The sequence below is a fragment of the Dicentrarchus labrax genome, unplaced genomic scaffold, assembly GCF_905237075.1.
Source record: "Dicentrarchus labrax unplaced genomic scaffold, dlabrax2021, whole genome shotgun sequence".
Taxonomy (NCBI): Eukaryota; Metazoa; Chordata; class Actinopteri; family Moronidae; genus Dicentrarchus; species Dicentrarchus labrax.
In genome coordinates, this window is record NW_026136716.1 from 5,165,949 (window position 1) to 5,187,296 (window position 21,348).

Below are 21,348 nucleotides of genomic sequence, written 5' to 3' on the forward strand. Positions count from 1 at the left end.
CTAGTTTTGTCCTCAAAGCTATGATTTTCCATTTTTCTATAATTGTTTCTATCAGCTGAAGGTTTTAATGTTTGCTACACGAGTGCTTTGAAAAGTTTCAACGTGTTTTTTTTCTCTTTTTTTTGCCATAAAAACCATCATGAACTTGGTTGTAGTTTCATTTTCTTTTTAGATTTTACCAGCCACCTTTCTTCCCGAGTGCTGTATGCTTGTTTTGTGTAGTAGAAACCTCAACATTGTTCACAATTAAATAAAATAACAGCTTTTTTCTCAGTGCATTAAAAATGACTTAATCAAGTATCTAAATACATGCCAATCAACTTAACCATTAATTAACTCCTCGTTTTAGCTGTACATACATAAAACATGTGTTTTGTATGCTTAATTTATAAGGTAACAAGTAACTAAATCTGTCAAATAATTGCAGTGGAGTAAAATTACAATAGTGCAGTTACAGACGTAAACAAGACGACGTTTAGTTTGAAAGGCAGTATCCGGACGTTACCTCTGAACTTCTTCCAGCGGATTTGACATCCAAGACGTGTCCTGCAAATGCGACGAGATGAAAGCTAACGCTGGCTATCGTGTCAAAACCCCAACCCTCGCCACCTCTCCGCTTCCTTAGCTCTCCCTAAAAGTCTCTTCCACGCAGTCACTTCGTACGTGAGTCCGGCAGAGAGAGAGAAAAAAAAAATAATAAGTCTTTTATTGTGACAGAGACTTCAGCTGCAGGGAGAATGGATTGAGCTGCGGAAGCTAGTGTTAGCCGGCTCGCCATGGAGGGAGATAGAGGAGCCTGTGACTTTGTGTTGTTAGCCTCTAGTCCGTAAAATGACTCGGGATAAGTTATTCGCCGTCCAAAACTACTCAGTCCACGCATGTGATTGTCCTTAAAGTGCGCCAGTGCTATGCTGCGCACACGCCCTGAATATGTCAGCTGCCCTGCACATACCGCATATACCCAGCTGGCTGTCATTACATAGATCCCTTTCTGCTCTGGAGCTGGATCTTTCACCTTGCAGCCAAACAACCAGGCTAGACTGCTCTCTCATATACTGATCATTTTAAATATAACCAAATAATAATAGTAATAATAATAATCTTAGACAGACCTAGATTCACTTTGGTGTTAGATTGCATCATCAGCCACTCAAAAGATTGAGATTAAACTTTGTGCAAGTTGCAGATACAGTAGACTAGTAGGTGATCCCTCCCCAGTTGTATGGGACACAGTGCCGGCTGTAGCAGGACTGTTGTAGGTCAACGATGGGAGGCTCTGTGTCTTGCTGCATCTCCCCCGGGGAGAGTCCTAAGATCCACAGGAGAGAGGTGGAGCTGGAGGAGTGTCCCATCACCACCACCGAGGACGTGAGCGAAGACACCGGGACCTACCTGCAGCACATCAGCGACAGGGAGCTCCCCGACGGTGGGTGGCGAAGGGACTGTGAATGTTCTGTGTCCTTGACGGGGTTTTTTTTTTATCTACAGTTCAGCACTATACAATAGAACCACAATGGAGACCCACAGCGCTTCACTTTCATGCTTTCGTCTTACAGAACTGGCCCAAGAAGCCAACCCATCAGACCACCCCAGAGCCAGCACCCTCTTCCTCAACAAGTCACAGACGGACGGTCAGTATTTTCTCCATCAAAGATGTCATCATTTGATTTTTTTCCCCCACCCCCCACTCTCTTAATCCCCCCTCCCGTCACTTTTTCTCCCTCACCATTGCAGTGCGCGAGAAAAGGAAAAGCAACTACTTGAATCATGTAAGTGACAGAGCCACGTAACGCTGACAAAGATGCACTCGCACCCAGAAATGCAAAAACAAAAAAATACCCGTTCAAGTGAAAGTGTGTGCTTGAAATGAACCCGTCGTCTCTTCCCCTCGCAGATGTCCCCGGGACTCCTGACAAAAAAGTACAGTTCCTGCTCGACAATATTCCTCGACGACAGCACGGTCAGCCAGCCCAACCTCAAGAGCACGATCAAGTGGTAGGTGGCGTTACCTCCGTCTTTTAGACTGCCGTTTTAGTGTGCTGATCGGTGGGACATGAGCGAGAGTTGAGGCTGAACTGCTGGCAGAATATGAAGATGTCCTTTCGAGGCGCGATCGACGCGTCAGTCGGTCAATCTGCAGATCGAGGAAGACCTGATGTGTCGCTGCTAACAGAGAGCAGGAGCTGTTGTGTGGTGCAGAAGTATGAAATCACTTCCGCTGGTTCACTGTTTTGTCTGTGTCGACTTCTCTCTGTTCCAGCGTCGCATTGGCCATATACTATCACATAAAAAACAGGTAGGACAAGTTTGAAATATTGTCACAGATTTCTCCTCTTGTAGGTGTTTTGTTATGCAGTTTTCCCTTGTGCCCAGTACTTTAGGGTTTAGGGTTTAGTTAGGGGAGATGAATGTTTGAGTAGGGTTTATCAAACTGTGTTGGCATAATAGTAAAGCCTTGGTGGTGGTCAGTCAGTCAGTAACAGTTAGTTAGTTAGTTAGTTAGTTAGTAGTGTCAGTAGGTGGTTAGAAACCACACAAATGAATGAATAAATATGGGATTCTGTCAACTTTTAATAGCATCAAAGCAACTTTTTGTTCATGATATTTTAGTTTGTTTCATTAAGGAAATAGAAAAATGAAATATACTGGCGTTTCATCAACCTCTAATGGTATCATAACAACTCTTTGGTCAGTAGTCACTCAGTTTGTAAGCTAGTTTAGTACGTTTATTGGCATCATAGCAACTCTTTGCTGATGGCCAGCAGTCAGTCAGTCATTCAGTTAGGAACCAGAGTCTTCACCCTCCTGTCAGTGAACACAAATAATGCCACAAATAAATCCAATAATAACTTTTAAGTGCTCAGTGGTTGTTCAGTCTTGCTTGTGGTGTTGAAATTCCATGTGGGTTCAGGCCGTAGAGAGACAATGACTCATTGCTATTGACCTCTAACACCGTTACACCTCCCAAAGATAACTGACGGTAATTTTATACAACGGTACAAAAATCCCACAATCTGCACTTTTAACATTCGCTCGTTAATGTTCCTGCAGAGACTCAAACCGCTCGCTGGATATATTCGACGAGAAGAAGCACCCTCTAACGGTGAGTTGAGGAGTTTGATTACACGCAGCAGCGATATTTACTGTCCGCTCTGTGCTGATTGACCGACGATGACCGCCCTCTGCCCAACAGCGAGAAAAGGTCCCGGACGACTACTCTGTGGTAGACCCGGAGCACAAGCTCATCTACCGCTTCATACGAACGCTCTTCAGCTCCGCGCAGCTCACTGCTGAGTGCGCCATCGTCACTCTGGTAAGTTTTTCAACACCAGATTTTTACATTACAAGAGTCTGAAACATTATAATAATTATTCTGACCCTCTTATCTCTATCCCTGTTATCTGAATATACATTCCCTGTGTGTTAGGTCTACCTGGAAAGGCTGTTGACGTACGCTGAGATGGACATCTGCCCTTGTAACTGGAAGCGGATCGTTCTTGGTGCCATCCTGCTGGCCTCCAAGGTCTGGGATGACCAGGCCGTGTGGAATGTGGACTACTGCCAGATCCTCAAAGATATCACAGTGGAGGATATGTGAGTGTTACTTTTCATCCACGAAACAAACCTGTTGCAGCCCAGTGTTGTCACTTGTATTCTTTGACCGACCCGACTGCTTTGTCCCCAATCTGCAGGAACGAGATGGAGCGTCACTTCCTGGAGCTGCTCCAGTTCAACATCAACGTCCCGGCCAGCGTTTACGCCAAGTATTACTTCGACCTGCGCTCGCTGGCTGATGACAACAACCTCGGTTTCCCTCTGGAGCCGCTGAGCAACAAGCGGGCCCAGAAGCTGGAGGTGAGTTTGTGCAAGGCTGCATTCACACACTGTATGTGAAAGTGTCCAAATTCAGATACTGAGCTTTTTAAATCACTGAACGGATGTTTGTTTCGTCTCTAGGCCATCTCCAGGCTGTGCGAGGACAAGTACAAGGACCTGAGTAAAGCTGGTATGAGGAGGTCTATCAGCGCAGACAACCTGGTTGGCATCAAGAACTCCCAGGCTGTGCTGTCTTAGGCTTTGCGACAGCCATCTTAGATCCAGCGAGGAGGCTTAGAGTGAAGCTACAGTCAAATAACATTTGCCAAGAGACATTTCCAAAGTAGATTAATATCAGTGAAGTTCCATTGCGAAATGTTAAATATCAACTTTGGAATAGCATACGTTTACCATACAATATCTCTAAAATACAATGAATCCAGTCTCTATGTGTTCATTACAAAGTATTTAAACTCTCTGCGTTTAAAGCATGGTAATTTGATGAAAGATTTTGCAGATTGTCACTTTTTTTTTTTTTCTCCAAATGGTGGATGTGTAACCTTGGAAGGAATCTGCATGAAAATGCTTCCTAAAGTCAAACAAACTGAGGACCTCAACATCTTCTCCTTCTTCTTCTTCTTCTTCTTCTTCTTCTTCTTCTTCATTTTTTACATCAGCAGATCTTTCGGGGAGTAATTTCTCTGGCTTCGGCCCTCGTCTCTCCACCAGCTGTGTCCCCACTCCTTTATTCACATGATTACAAACTGTCTTGAACTACCCTGTGGTGTAGTTCTGCACATGGACAAAGACTAGACTTTGTTTTGCTTACTATGTAGGCCCCTATAGCTGTGAAATGTACGAGACTTTATTTAATTCAAATAAATTTCAGTGGCTGTTTCAAGTTGAGGCTGCTTAGGTGGGAAAATGTGTCGTGGTGGTTCTTTTATGTGTGGGAACATGCATCTTCTCACCCAGTATTGATTCCAGTACCTCAGTTCAGGGTGTCTGACCATTTTGGATTCCTGATCTGGTACCAGTACTTGTTTACCCCAAATTTAAGATTTACATACCTCATTTCTATACAAGGTAACTTGAGAATTGACTTAATGTAACTCAAAGTGGAAATACTGACTATTCAGTGAGAGTAACAGTTATGGAGGACAAACTCTCCATATGGTAGGTGAAAGCATCACTCTTGAACATAATTACTATAATTAGATTACATTCAAAGACACCTTTAACCATTTAAATCAAATTGAAAGGCACTTTCAGCTATTCGTCATTTAAAAAAAAAGACCTGAGAAATACAGCTGGGATGAATGTCCTTTTTCCAATCAAAAGCACAGCTGGACCTTCACAGCAGTGGTATGTGCTTGACCTTTTGCAGTAAGAAAAATGTGTTTGTGTGAGTTTATATAGAGCAGGCAGATTATGTATGAAGAGATCAAGACCACTGGAGGTTGTGGAAGGCAAATGTCAGTGCTGTAAGTCTTTTCTAAAACACGTATGTATCATTCTTAGTCGTACTTCATTTTGGTTTGTGCTCAGTTTAGATTAACTGCAGCTCATACCTGGCTGCTAAAAAAGGGAAATTTATTCAATCTTGGTTTTATTTAACCGAACATTTAGGCCAGGGCTCCAGAGTGCGACCAATTTTTTTAAGAGTGCGACTAATAATTTTTCTAGGTCGCACTGGTGCACCTAGAAACAGAAATTTATTTCGCAAGCACATCGTCTCTCTGTGTTCTCCTGTGACCGAACTCACACACTCATGGTAGGATCATATCGTGTTCTAAACCAATAAGAGACAGAGCTCGGGCGGGTCTTTGCCTCTGATTGGCTGAGGTCCTGTTCATCGCGCTAAGTTGCGTGTGTTTAAAAATTAAAAAATTGTGCGCGACCTGAGCGCGAGAGTAGCTGACTAACTGAAACGGAAAAATTAACAAAACGAGGGAAAATGAAGAGAGGCAGACATATTGAAAGTTTTTTCATTAAGAAAACCAAGCCTACAACCAGCCCTACTACTATAATCCCATCCATCCCCACTACTGAGAGTCCATCCCGTCAAGACACGGAGCCCTCGGTCCCTAGTGAGATACCGAGCTCCGGTCCTTCAGCGACAGCATCAGACTCGGAACCAGAGGAGGAGACAACCGAGCCTGGGATAGAGCCTGGCTCCGAGACCCAAATTAAAAAGGCCAAAATATATTCCTTTAGACAGGACTGGCTGAAACAATTTCCCTGGCTGAGGTACAACAAAGGACGTAACGCAATGCACTGCGTGTACTGTCAGGATTGCGGTCAGAATATAGCCGGAAATAGTGCATTCGTGAGCGGGTCAACAACGTTTCATATCGAAACTTTAAAAAAACATAACATGTCTAAAAAACACACGATATGCCGTGACAAGTGTGTAGAGAATGTGGCCCCTCTCCCAGCTGCATTTCAGCGGCAGGTAGTAGTAATCATTATTATTATCATTAATAATTATTTTACTTGAAATGTTTTAGTTTGAAATGTTCAATTTTAGTTCAGTGAAGCACTTTAAACACTTTATTTTTCTTTTTATATATAATTGTGCTTCAAATAAAGACAAGCATTTCTCTACACCTTATTCTTGTTTAAAAATCATTCACATTATATGAAAGTTATGGAGAGCCATAAAAAGGTGACCTTATGGCGTTAAAGGCAACGCAATGAAAAATTTGGGTGCACCTAAATTTTGTGCTGGTGCACCTAAAAAAAAAAGTTAGGCGCACCAGTGCAACCAATGCAAAAAGTTAGTCTGGAGCCCTGATTTAGGCAATGAAATGTTCTGGAATTAGAGACCCGAGCACGGCTTTGATTTTTCACGGCTGTTCATTGATTGATTTAAAGGTGAAATTAAATGACAAACAAAGACAAAATATGCATATTCAGTGCAGTAAGAGAAGCCCAGTAAGAGAAGCATTCATTTCTACTGAGGACGTAAATCTCCCAACGTCTCATAAATATAAAGTCAAATTCTCTAGGAGGAGTTCGTTCAATTACAAGGCGAAAAATTTACCGAAAATGACCACAGAATCGAAAATGTCCAACTTTGACGGTACGCCACGGACACGCCCTTCAACATACATGCACAAATAGCACAACTTTTAATCAGCAACATAGTCTGACTGTACTGACCAATTCTGAAGCAGATCCGATGAAATCCCTAGGAAGAGTTTGTTCAAATACAAGACGAAAAGTTTGCCGAAAGTGAAAATGTAAATGGCCGACTTCCGTGGGGTTTGGGTCCAAGAGGCTTTATAATTGCATCACTCTTAAACATAATCACTATAGTAAGAGTGCCTGCCACCATAACCATTTAAATCAAATTATAAGGCACTTTCAGCTATTCATCATTTTAAAAAAAAGAATTTACCAGCTGGGATAAACGTCTCTTTTCCACTCAAAAGCACAGCTGGACCTGCGCAGCAGTGGTAGGTGCTTGGCTTTTGCAGTAAGAAAAATGTGTTTGTGTGAGTTTATATAAAACAGGCAGATTATGTATGGAGAGATCAAGACCACTGGAGGTTGTTGAAGACAAATGTCAGTGCTGTCAAGTGCGCATATGTATCATTCATTCTTTGTTGTGATTCATTTTGGTTTTTGCTCAGTTTAGATTAACTGCAGCTCATACCTGGCTGCTTCTTCACAAACCCAACAAATCTACAAGTGGTCAAGATGCACGTTAAAGGGAAATTTATGCAATCTCGGTTTTATTTAACCGAACATTTAGGCAATGAAATGTTCTGGAATTAGAGACCTGAGCACGGCTTTGATTTTTCACCGCTGTTCACAGACGGGTTCGTGCAGATAAAGGCATAATGAGGAAGGTTTCTGCCAGACAAATTCCTAGGATTAGGAGAGCAGCTGCTAAAATGCCATTGAAAACCAGCAAACAGGTATTTGAAGCCGCTGGTGCCTCTGGAGTCCCGCGAACCTCAAGGTGTAGGATCCTCCAGAGGTTTGCAAGTGTGCATAAACCTATTATTTGGCCACCCCTAAACAATGCTCACAAGCAGAAACGGTTGCTGTGGGCTCAGAAATACATGAAGACTAATTTTCAAACCGTGTTGTTTACTGATGAGTGCCTTGCAACCCTGGATGGTCCATATGGATGGAGTAGTGGAGCTGGTTGGTCCCTTTAGGGTCCCTGACGGTGTGAAAATTACCTCTGCAAAGTATGTAGAGTTTCTGACTGACCACTTTCTTCCGTGGTACAAAAAGAAGAACCGTGCCTTCCATAGCTAAATTATCTTCATGCATGACAATGCATCATCTCATGCTGCAAAGAATACCTCTGTGTCATTGGCTGCTATGGGCATAAAAGGAGAGAAACTCATGGTGTGGCCCCCATCTTCCCCCTGACCTCAACCCTATTGAGAACCTTTGGAGCATCCTCAAGCAAAAGATCTATGAGGGTGGGAGGCAGTTCACATCAAAACAGCAGCTCTGGGAGGCTGTTCTGACATCCTGCAAAGATATTCAAGCAGAAACTCTCCAACAACTCACAAGTTCAATGGATGCAAGAATTGTGAAGGTGATATCAAAGAAGGGGTCCTATGTTAACATGTAACTTGGCCTGTTAAGATTTTTTTGATTGAAATAGCTTTTGATTTCTGTAAATATGATCTCCTGATGCTGCAAATTCAACAAATTGCCATTTTAGTTCTCTTTACAACCTTTAAAATGTTTTGATCTCTGTTGTGCATAATAATTTGGAACAGTGCATTTTGAGTTTTTTATTTAAAAAAAAAAATCTGTTATCACTAGGAGATTTGTTCAATAAAATTTGAATTATACTCTAACGGTTGATGACTTGAAAACTATACTGACTGTCATTTGCATCGACTATTGAGGAAAATCTGAGAAAAATATCATTTGCATAATAATTTGGAATGTGGTGTATTCAGTGCAGTAAGAGAAGCCCTAACCCATTCATTTCTACTGAGGACATAAATCTCCAACGTCACATTCAGTCAAATTTAAAAAAGGAAATTAATTTCCCAAAGCAATAGTTTTAAGCAAACACTATTCAAACTAGTAAAAAGTGTATTTTGGGGTGTATATTTGATGTTTAAATTAGACAATTAGCCTGCATTATTGGAGCTTATTCATTCTCAGGATGTTTTCTGGTATTGTTTTTTTTGCCACTTTGATGAACTCTTTGCAGGCATCAGTTGTAATATTTTTGAAAATGTGCAGCTTTCCCATCTCTACTGATACAGCATATCAGACAGGGCTAATTATTTTACAGCGAGTGTGATAATTAACACATTTGACCTCTTCATGCTGATGTAGTTGCCAGGTAACCTGTATGACAGTTATTGTGACTTGCCTTTTTTTTTTTTTTTTTTGATTTCTTCCTCTTTTAATTAGGGGAGGAAATATTGTGGTTTTGCAGAATATAAAAGAAAACGTAGATAATCTTCACAGCAATGAATTGTTTTCTGGATCTTTTTTTTTTAAATTACACCCTTTTCTACAACCTTTCCTACATACTGTAGATCATCTGCGTAACTTGGTAACCAAGGTTTCATTCTTGTTCCCCCTCCTCCCCACTTTATATCTGAGCCCTATAGTGTCAGCTCAAAGTCTTTCTGCCCATAAGCAGAATCATGCAAAACACGCATCTGAACTCCTCTCTCTCCAATTCTTCCAACATGACAGCTACATGTGACTGGAATCCACCGGTCGATAAAACGTCCAGTGTATTTCCCTGGAACTTTTCTGAGAGAACTTTCTTAGCATTCTTTCTTGTATTTCTTGGCTGTGTCCTTTTCTCATCTACAGCAAATGGATTTCTCGTTTATTTGATGGTGAGATATAAGCAGCAGTTGTGGCAACCACAGTACATTCTGATAAACAATATATCAGCTTGTGGTGTTGGGATAAGTTTTGTAACTGCTTTGGTCGTATTGTCTTCTATAGTAAGTAAAAAGACTCAGATTTATGGATACTGGTGCATAGCACAGTTTTGTATTTTGCGTTGTTTTTTCCTCATGTCCCAGATGACTTTGGCTCTAATGGCTCTAGAACGCTACATATTCATTTGTCAAGGCATCCACTACCTCAGGATGATCAATACCTGCAATGTTCGCGTTAGCATTGGACTCGTTTGGCTGCTCAGCGGGACAGTGAGCCTTCATGGAGGGTTTGTGCTGAGCCAGACTCAGTGTGGCTTCCAACAGCAAACTTGTGGGCTCCTGTGTGATGCTTTTACCATCAAGGGACACATCACATTTTCCTGGGAAGAAGGTATGCTGGTGTTTGGGGCCCCATATTTCATAACAACTTTCTGCGTTTTGGTCATCTGCTACTGCTATGGGTGCATGTATCTCGCAGCACTCAGGGTGTGCAAGGCTCTTAAGCGTAATAACCACAGAGCCAACCGCACTGTAGGATTCTACTTGTTGATGTTTCTGCTGCAGCTGGCACTGAACGTCTCTTTTATCATCCTCACAATGATGAGAAAGAGCAAAGCATCCTTCTGCAGGACGATCAGTTCCATAGTGACACCAATAATAATAATCATACCTTCATGCCTCTATGCAGTTTTCTTTCTTATCCGGAACCCGCAGATTAAGAGGCTACTCCTTTCTGCATACCCACTGAAATGCAGGTCTACAATCAGGTCGGAGATGGAGATGTTTGAGCTGAACAGGGGGGCTGATGGGTTAGGAGGGCGCACATGTTCAGTTGAGCACGGAAGGCAAGTGGAGAGGGAGAACAGCGCAAATACACCTCCTCTACCTGGCAATGTTTTTTCCGTTATTTCTGAGGACTAATATTCTCAGACCACTGACTGTTTTCAGATGCCTCCATGGTCCCTGGAGCAGAACCGGACGCTGCTTCAGTAACTACAGTATTGTTTGTATTTGTACAAAGCTTGTGTAGCACAATTTGCCTAATTACTTTAATCAACAATGTATATATTGAAATGTGTAGAACGGTCCATCGTATAGATACATTTACAATTGTGGTAATAGACTGTGTTATATGTTGCGGTGTATAACTGATTAATGTGACAGCAAGGCTATTATTCTTTCTATAGTGTATATATGCCCAAGTCTAGAAGATGTATATAAGGTGGCAAGCTCATTAGAGAAGACACAGTGTGCTATATCTATTTTGTACTCATTGTTATTGGTTACAGTATAACCCCTAAGGTTTAAGGTCAAATATGATCTAATAGTTCTCGTTGTACACGATGTTATTTGGAATTTTGTGCTGTGTAAACAACAGTTGTACTGTTTTTTTGTCAATCTGTGTTAATGTTACTTACATGGGTAAATTGAAGTTGATTGTATTTCCTTATACTTGTACATGATTAAACATATTTGTTGGTTGCTGTACTGTATTTATAATGGCATATACAGAGATGATAATATCTGCTCCCTACCTGTTAGTAATGGGATGCTTCATAAACTCTGCAGTTGGATATTGGACTTCCTCACAAACAGACCCCAGTTTGGTTACCACCCAACAGCCTCATTTTTTTGGACTTGTACTTAATTATACATGTTGTAAAATGACCTTTAAATAAACTTGTAACCTTGATATGAATGAATTGTGTGATCTACACCGACTGCATTATTTGTAAATTGAAAACTCCACCATTGCCCCTCTTTATAGCGAGAAGTGCTCGGTCTGTACCAATTAATAATGTCATGTTTCCTCTTTTCTTAACCTCAAATACTTAGTAGTAGTATACATCCTTGGGGAATATTTTGCCTCCTTCCTTTTTATTGTTACTGCTGCAGCTGATCCAAACTGAGGGGTTGCTCCTTGCAGAAATGTAGTACCCACTTGTGGCCACAGAGCAGCAGTGCTGTAGTGTGTAAGACAGCGGGTCAGACTGCAGGTGTTAGATTAGTGTGTTAATGCGACATCCTCCCGACTCTCCCGAGCTCTGGTGCAGCTTGCTTGTATCATTGCCAGACTGGAGGATGGAGGTAAACACAACCAGGCCTGTTTCATCTGCGCTATTCAAATCCTGAGGATGATGAATAACTGAACATTATTCGTCACATAATGCTGAAATGGCAACCGAGGTTTTGTTAAAAGGACACGTTAGATATTACCTTTTTAAAAATAAATATTTTTCTTGAATGCAAAAAAAAGATACAATGGAAAAGTCAGTGTTAATTAGATAATCCCATGGAAATCTATTGGTGAAGGTCTTAATAAAACTAAATAAGTGCAGGTTTGTTTATGAGATAATTAAATCTCTGTATAATATGTATATCACCCTCAGTGTAATAAACACTTGAATTGTGTAAAGCTCATATCAGCACAGGTACATGAAAACTGTCATTATTGGAAATAAATAGTGTGTGTGTGCATATACGCCTGTGACTGTGAGTGTGTGTATCCTGTAGGGATCACAGTACCAGTGCAGCTTCATTAATCTCTCAGCATCATGGGACTTGTCTGAACTCTAAAAGAGGGCTAGAGAGAACAAGCGTCACTCCGTTTACCCTCCACACGCTCAGGTCACTCCTCATATCACACACTCTTCAACTATACAATGTCAAACCCTCCAGTAGGCCTGGGAACACAGAACCGCTGCTGCTGATATGCACAGAATGTGTGTGATATGCATATTTGTGTGTGCATATTTGTGTCCGTCCGTGCGTGAAGAGTGATAGATAGGTGAGAGGTGTGTATTAGACAGTGAGACTTTTTTCACAGTATGTGGGTCATACTAAATATGTTTCCTGATTTCTTCAAGTAGCAAAAGGCAAAACTGTGCCACGACTGTATCATAAATATTTATTTGCCCTCAATAATGCATAGGAAAGCACATATACTGATTATATTACAAAACATACTGCTATAAATATCTCAAGACTTTCACATCGTGATTCACACTATACATTTTCTAGAGTAAAACAGATTTGAGTTACACCAACATGACGATGTTTTTCAATGCCACCCTGCTCCAAAACAATGAAAGGAAATACATGATTTTCTTTAGCAGCTTTGAACATGATAGCTGACAAAGTAGGAGGAATACATCAGTAGCTGCAGTAGTACTGGAATCAGTCATGATCCAGTCAAACATAATCAAGTCACCTGTTTTCCCTTTTTAAGCACTGCACTCTGCACCACAAAATCGTCCCGAGTGGATTAACCACAAAAGCTTCTCCCAACAGAAAAGCGGTTTCCCTGTGTGGATGATGAATGAGAAAATAAATGGCATTTATAATTAAATTAGCCTGGGAGGATGTAACACGTTTGGCTTTCATGCTGTTCTGATCCACCAGCTAGTCCCTGAAAAAGGCACCTCCGCGATTCTCTCTTGGTGTATACTGACAGCTTTGTTGAATGACATCATTTAGACCATAGCTGCATGTGGTTAGAGTATAAAATGTTAGTTACCGACACGTTTCTATTGCCGTGGGTCTTGGCCTGTGTGTCTGGACTTGCTATCGACTCTGAACATGTGATCAAGGCGCCCTGGTAGCTTCCTTGGTGGAGCCCCATGTACTAAGACGGTGGTGGCCCAGGTTCGAATCCAACCTGTGGCACTCTCTCCCTCTTTCCTGTGACTCTTCAGTTGTCCTATCAAATAAAAAAATGCCCCCCAAAAAACTCATGTAATGTGATTTTGAAGTGAGACAGAGAGTGTGTCAAGATCTGGGAAAAAGTTACATGTATTGCCATCTAATCTCTTAATATAATTTAAGCCCATTGGGGTTGGGTAGGTTTTCCACAGGTCTTTATTTTGGGTTGAGTTCGAGACTTGGATGTCTCAGAAGCTTTTCTACCTTTCTTTTTGCACAGACATGGTAAAACGTACAGTGTAGCATGTACACAAAAACTCACACGAAAAACATTTTGTGTGTATTTGAAGTTTTTGTGTTAATCTCTCATCCAGGCTCCTACCTTCTCATGGCACGGCTTCCGTGTCAACTTTGCCACCCCACTGTTGCTACTGCTGAGCTGGCACAAAAATGGTGGTTGACTGCTGCTGGTTCGACTCTCCTCTAATGAGCTTTGTGTAAGATTTAAACCTTGTTTTGCGCCCCCGGCTCCTGGCATCGGGAAAGAATACCAGGACAGCCAATCTGTCAGTGCTAAACCAGAAATTAGGCAGGTGCCAGCAGCCAACTTAGTCCAAAAAGGCGGTGAAATGCACTTTGACCTCCATTGGGAGTAGGAGGGAAGGTGAGGAGGTGAAATGGTTTTCCTTTTCCCCTCCAAAACGGCACTGCGGGCTTCAGCATAAAACCCAGTAGGTAAAGGACACAGGGTAAATCATAGTGCGTGTAGTCATAATGTTACATGGACCTCTACAATTGAAAATGTTATACATGAATGAGCTGCTGTGCTGTACTGGCTGGTAAGAGTCAACAGTCCTTTTCAGTCTAGTTTTCATCAAAAATACAAAACTACTTATCCATATACATGTTTTCATTTGCACAACAAATGAGAAAATGTTGGCTGTGCCGATCCTTTTTCTTCTCCCTTCCATGCTGAAGGCGTTCCGTTGTGATTTGTCTTGAGTTTTGCCTTTAACGGTGCAGAGCATTCAATATGCAGCATGCAGTGATCTGCAGCCCATGGCATGTGTAAAAGCAGTATACTGTACACTGATAGTATTATAGTTTTGAAGTCACAGGAAGGTAGTCGAAAGAATGTCTGTAGTGCAAGTTGATGTTGACAGCATATTCACCATTTCATTTTCTTTTTGTCTGCCACAGTAAGCTGTATTTAAAAAAACAACAACCTTCTTTTGACCACTTCACACTAAAGGTTAATTTGTGCTAAAGGTCATGATGGTCCCGTCAGAATTATAATCAGCAGTAAATGATAGGGTGACCTAGCCTCCAGTAAAATGGGGTTATTTAAGTCAAATAATGGCCCTGTTCATTTTTTATCTTAGGGGTGATAATTGGCATCTAAATGCCTTCAGGATTTTTTTTTTCTTGCTCCAGTATCAACTGGACAGGAGGTGTGAACAGGGAGTTACGGAGTGATGAGGTTTTGGGAGGAGTAGGATGAGGCTGAGGCCCCGTGGTCCCCTGGTGATCTGCGGAGCCTGTGTTTTAATGTTCCTCTGCGTGCTGTGATCAGCAGATGTATCAGAGTGATGATGACGCGCTGAGTAGAACAAAACTGTGTTTAATGGGCTAGATGCCCGGCTGCTGTGCAGCGCTGGCACAGAATAGACAGGGCAGCTTATGGGGGTGAGGCATGTGTGTGTACACTTGTGCATTTTTTTTATTGTTTTGAAATGGTTGTAGTATGTTTAGGTTAAGGCAGTAGAACTCCTTGGCTAGGTTTAGGAATAGATCATGGTTTTGGTTAAAATAAGTGCATTAGTTGTGTAACTTCATTTATGTGATGTATGTGTTCCATGAGTTAAGCACGTTATGTAAGTTAAAATAGGTCAACGCTGACTTTAGGTTGCTAAGGGGACACACACATTGGGCTCCTGGGTTAAAGTTCTGTGTGTTTTTGACGCATCCATCCACCCTGACCTCTTCCCAATGCTGAATTTGTTGCTCTTCATACTACAGCCACGAGAGGTTGCGGTCTAACAATAAATGTAAATATGGGTCATAATCAGCTGCTTCCACAAACGATGCCTGTTTTTCAGGCGAGGACGAGCAGGATTCTCCTATTGCAGGGTAGTCAACGATTATTTTTTACCATTTTCCTTGATGATTGTTGTAGGCCTAAAGTGATTCTCCTATTCTCCAATTGTAAAAACTTGAAACCATTACATACCAAAATTCAATGTTTCATGACAAGCCAGCCATAGGTGTCATGACATTTCACTAAAAACAAAAAAGTCAATGTCAAGCAGGCCACCAATGGCTTTGGGAAAACCTTAAAACTGACTCCAAGCAAGTATCAAAGCCCCACCGGATCTATAGTTGACCTTCATGATCAAGTAGGCTAACTGTACAATAGCATGATTCCTCAGCCAAGAGACTGTAATAAAGCTAATGGAGCAAAAGAGAGGAGAGGGAATGGGGGGAGGAGACGAGGAGCCAGCGATGCATAGGTTCCCTGTCCAATCTCTTTTGTGAGGCGTATAGACTGCATGTATGTGACGTCCCATCATCCACGTCTGCCTTTACATGAGCTCTCCCGTTTCTCCGTTGCTCTGTTCTTCTCCCACTCTCTCTTCTTTCATGTCTGTATAATCCTCTTTTGTATGACTCGTTCATACTCTATGCTTTTTAATCGGGATAATTAGGCTTAGACTTCTCCCTTGCCATTCCTTTCCTACAAAAGATGGTGGAAGACCTAAAAAATGCTCCTATTATTGAAGGATGATCATCTAAAAAATATTTAAAGGTTATGTTTTTATGACAGTGGTGGAGGTTGAAGATAAGGCAATGAGGTGGGGGTTTATGGTCCATGATGCTTTAGATTGTCCAGGAAAAAAAATCTATTTTAGTGACAGCATTACGCTAGACAGTAGGAAATGAGATGAGGATACAAGGCTACATCACAGGGTCCTTCTCAGCTTTGCATAACTTCTGCCCTGTTCCTGACACAAAAACAATCTTGAATCTTTTTAGAAATATCTGTAATATCTGTCATTTCACTGTCAATTTTAGCAATAATATCCCTCTTATGGAACGTTTCCTAGAAGACAAAAAAACCAGACACTATTGGCACCCAGATAAGAGCTGTAGTTCACACTGCAGCATAATGTGTCCCAATTTGTTGTTTTTTTTTCCTTCATACGAAATGCTGCTAAAAGATGCAACAATGAAAGATGATTACATCTAATGATTAAATGAATTCATTTTGATTCCAGCAAATTGACTCATCATATTCACAAAGGTCTCCAGTTTGCCATCGATGAAATTCAGTTTTAAAAGTTCATTATTTGTGTAATAGTTTGATAAAAGCAATATTACTGAGTTGTCCAGTGTGTAACATTTAGGAGGATCTATTAGCAGAAATCGAATATAATATTTATTGGTATGTTTTCATTTATGTATTATCACAGGAAAATAAGAATTGTTGTGCTTTTGTTATCGGAATGAGACATTTTTCTCTACAGGGAGGCCGCTATGTTGAACCGCCATGTTTCTACAGTAGCCCAGAGCGGACAAATCAAACACTATAGATAGGGCCGCTGTAGTTCCTCCTACACACTTGGAAGGCTGAGCTGAATTCAAACGGTTGCAATATGCAACTTCACATCTAGATGCCACACTAGTCTTTTAATATAGCTCTAGCACTGCAAAATGTAAACGTGTATGCACCCAATCACGTTTTCTCCTTCCCCCTTTGCCTCCCTTGTTCTCTTCTCCCCAATCAAAGCCTTAAATGATCTCTTCCCATTTTCCTTTTTCACAAAAAATAAAACTCAGCACTCAACGAAAGGACTTAAGATAGACATTTTTTGCAGTGCGGCACTGCCGAACACTTATGCTGCTCAGTAGCCGCAGTAACAGTTAACAGGATTAGGCATGGCTTACATAAACATCTCCCATGACAACAGTGCACCGGGCACCAGGCGAAGGCAGGGAGAGGAGCCGTCCCCGGAAAACAGCATCAGTGTGGTCAGCTGGTTTTGATGCATGATGTTTACAGCCATGTGTCCATCTTAGCACTATTTTAGTCAGGTATTGAGCCTACCTCCATCAATTGTTGTCATTAAGAAGTAATCCTACAAATTCAGCCCTTTATATTTGATATTTTGGACATTATTATGGCCAAAAGACTGCAGCTCGAATGCTCTTTGTATGTTTTTATAGCTTCTGTACAGTCTGTGTGTGTCAATGTTTTGTGGCCTGCCAGTGTTGTGACACTTTGGCAGCGATGCCTGAAGTTGTGTCCCGTTGGATATACTAGGCCTTTAGAACGGTCCATTTCCCATAATTCCCTCAGGAGAGACACATTGCTCACTGCCTCTCATGGTTTTAGCTATGAAGGAGAGTAGAGGTCGCTGCATCTCTCTCTATTTTCCTCGAAATGTCTCTGCTAATATCTGGTCGACATTTTCTGTCCACGGAGGAGGTCAGGTTTGCCAGAGCTTTTTGGGGACAGAGGAGATTTTGGCATTTTCACATCTTATCTGGCCTGCATAATTCTGTGCTAAGACATTACATTTAGACTAAGACTTTCAAAATTGACTGTCCCCATAAAAGTTTGTACAAATCCTTTTAAATCAGATGCTACAATATGCAGCAATCTGGAACTGCAATTCAAACATTTTGGTGGGAGTTGATCCTTACACACACAAAGACACACACATTTACCCTTATATAGAAAAGACAAGCTGGCCCAGCAAGCACAAGCACAAGACCCTAGAGAACATACTCAACGTGCACTCTTACACATCAATGGAAGCAACAAACATTAGTCACAATACAGTGCTGATCAGAGCATTACAGTCTGAATGAAGAGGTGACAATCATGCCGATAGCTTTGTCGAACCGGTCAGCCAGTAAGTAGAACCCAGACCGAAGGGGCAAGCTTTCTCTGACTTCTGTTTTCTACCAGCAGTCACTTTGGTTTGCACCCAACTTAAACAACAGTTTTGCACAAACCAGATTAATAGGGTCAATCGTTCAAGGCAATAATCTGTTTTGTCGGATTTGTTGAGTAGCCGTGACCACTCACTCTAATTTTGAAAATGACACAGCGGGCAACAAAATGAGCAAGTTGCTTGTGACAGACGAGCAAGTAAACAAATGAACATAGAAAGAAAACATGTGTTTTTTATTCTGAATCTTAAATCTGCTAAGACAAATAATGGGAATCAACAAATATGCAGATGATGTTCTGTGTAAAATGAAACATTGGGGAAGGATGTATTTGAGGGACTTTGGTCACATTTACAATCGTATAAAAATATGCTGAATGTAATTTTTGATATATAGAGATAAAACTAAATAAATCATATAGTACCAAGATTGCTGTGTGACAGTACCCAGGGACGATAACAAGATAACAATATGGAAAAGTCTTTTTCATTTATGATGGGACCTTTAACATATTTTCTCCTTCACCATGACCATTTCAGCAACCCTTTTACCTTGTAATCATCTCACTTCTCCACCTTCAGTCTCTGCTGTTAATTTAATCCCCTCTCTCCTCTCTCGCTGTGTTGCTGTCTCTGTTTCTCTGTCTGCTCTGTCCTTCCCCATTTGTCCCTTTCCGTCTTCTCTCTGCCTCTTAGCTGAGATAAGGAGATTTTGAAGGGAGGGAACTGCTCCAATGCCTGACGAGTGGGAAGTGTTTTGCCTTTGCTCATTTTTTCTGTCCATTTCCTGAATGTTCTTATTTGCTTAAGAAGCAGGCCGACTTCAGTCACTATGTTAATTTAATGTCACTCATTGTGACAGTTTAGCATTGGCCATATCCAGTATGTCCTATATTTCTCTCAATATTTTGCACCTTTCTTGCTTTTTCTGATTCAAGGCCACAGTGTACTTGCTGTCAAAACAAATTCTAGTTCTGTAGGCGTGTCCAGACAAAGGATATATTTGAGGAAAATATGAAGCAGCACCTTTCAAATCCTCATTATAGTACACAAGCCTGCTGGGCAAAGAGACTTTAACTTATAGGTCTTTTTTCAGGCAACTATTCTTAAAGGTCCAGTGTGTAACATTCAGGAGGTTCTATTAACAGAAATAGGTATGTTTTCATTTGTGTATATTCACCTTTAAATAGGAATTGTTGCCTTAGCGTTTTTAACAACACTACGGCCGCCATAGTTTTGTTTCTCCTACACGCTAGGAAGGCTGAGCTGTATTCAAATGGTTGCAGTCTGCAGCCTCACCACTAGTTGCCACTGAATTCTACACACTGGTCGTTTAATTGGTCTAAAAATCATTCACAAGGCCGTTCTTGCTCGTACGAAGGTTTATTAGTCCAGTGTTCCTGTTCACAATCAAACCACCATTTCATGTTTAACTCATTTTAAATGTAGCAGCTTCTAAATGCTCTAATTTCTAAAGCAATCATCACACTTTATCATTTAAAAACTACACTTGATTGTGGTTTATAGTTTTTGTCACAGCTATTTCCATTATCTAGCCATTGCAAGGCAGCAGATAGTTTGCATAGATGTGTGTCTTCACCTACATTGAAAGAGCATAAAGCTGGAATAATATATTTTTCAGCAACACGTATCTGTGAACCTACACAGGAAGGGGAGTTATAAGTAATCGTAGGTTGCAAAAGCTCACAGAGGAGCTGACGCACAACTCCCAGATCTCAAGTATGCTGATTCAAGCAAGTTGATTGGTTGATTCAAATCCTGTCAGGAAGCAGTAAGGCATAAGTCCAGCTTGAATCATTGTAAAGTTGTCAGTAGCATGCATCATCTGACTTCAGCACTGTCTAAATTGGTATTTCACATCACTGGAGAAACGTCTCTAAAACAAAAGGTCTGCACAAGTTTAGTTCAGACTATTAGAGACCACATTTTTGATTTTCATCTCTAACGCCTGATGAGTTTACTCCAGATTGGTCCAGACATATCTCTACATCTTCCCACTGCAGAGTAATTGCTGGGATTAAAGTGCTTTCTTGTGAACAGCTATAAGTGTGTGAAGGGATGTACTGCTCTGCTCCGCCTGGTCTCATACTGTCGGAAATACATGTTCTGTGATTATCCAGAAGACATTTGGTTTCTACTCTATGTTCTCTCCCTCTGGTTTTGTGGTTATTTTTCTCTCGTCTGTATCCCCAGCACTGCAAATCGCTCCTGATTGCTCCTATCCTGATATCACATTGCTGAGTCTTGCTTTACGCATGAACTGGAATGCAGTGGACTGTCACTTTGCCTTACAGTATAACAGGGTCTCAGCAGTCAGTATTCAAATCCAAGGCTGTGATTGGTGATAAATGTGTATAATTAGACTGAGTAGTCTTCCTATTGATTTCTTGGCTCATTTAAGGAATTAAGGGGTCTGCAAATTCCTAAGCACAGCAGACACAGAACAGGGGGATTAATTGGAGAATGTCCCATCTTTCAGGGAGCAAAACTCGCTCTCTGGCACGTGCTTGCAGTTATTTGTTGAAATTCTTGTGCGTGAGATGCTATCACAGGGTGCACCCAACATGCTTTTTCATTTGTCAATGTTAAATGTTTTCTTTGTCCTGTGCCACTCAGAATAAACCAATCACAGCTGAAATGTGTCCTTCTGACATTGTTGTTTCTGTCCTATTTATTGTTGCCGCCAACTCTGAAGGGGGAGTGTATGATCTGAACACTGTGTTCACCTTGAGATGTCTCCCCTGGCACTGGCGTGTTGTCGACCACGAGGGGGTCTTTAACCTACATAGGTAGCTACATTAGTGGGGCTAAAAGCACGCCACAAACCCTACTGGAAAACAGCCAAGTCAGCAGCGGGATGTGAGCTATGAGCTGGATGTTCGGACAGAAAAGGGGGGTGGATAACTTCCCTCAGGCTTTTTCCAGGCTTGTTCCAAATGAAAATAGCCACAATACACTATCCTGCTTCTGTGTTCCAGGCACACATCCCGTGATGACCAGAAGGAGGACAGTGAATTCGATTA

The 21,348-nt window shown here is 41.4% G+C and overlaps 1 protein-coding gene across 1 annotated transcript; it reads left to right on the forward strand.

The window, feature by feature from the left end:
- The first annotated feature begins 503 nt into the window (after positions 1–503).
- On the forward strand, positions 504–4,741 carry LOC127378503 (cyclin-Y-like protein 1). Its single transcript, XM_051427380.1, has 10 exons — positions 504–1,426; positions 1,557–1,631; positions 1,735–1,769; positions 1,895–1,995; positions 2,261–2,296; positions 3,052–3,103; positions 3,194–3,313; positions 3,428–3,594; positions 3,693–3,855; positions 3,958–4,741. Exons 1-10 carry the CDS (start codon positions 1,267–1,269, stop codon positions 4,072–4,074), a joined length of 1,026 nt encoding a protein of 341 aa, XP_051283340.1. The 5' UTR covers positions 504–1,266; the 3' UTR covers positions 4,075–4,741.
- Positions 4,742–21,348: the final 16,607 nt, after the last annotated feature.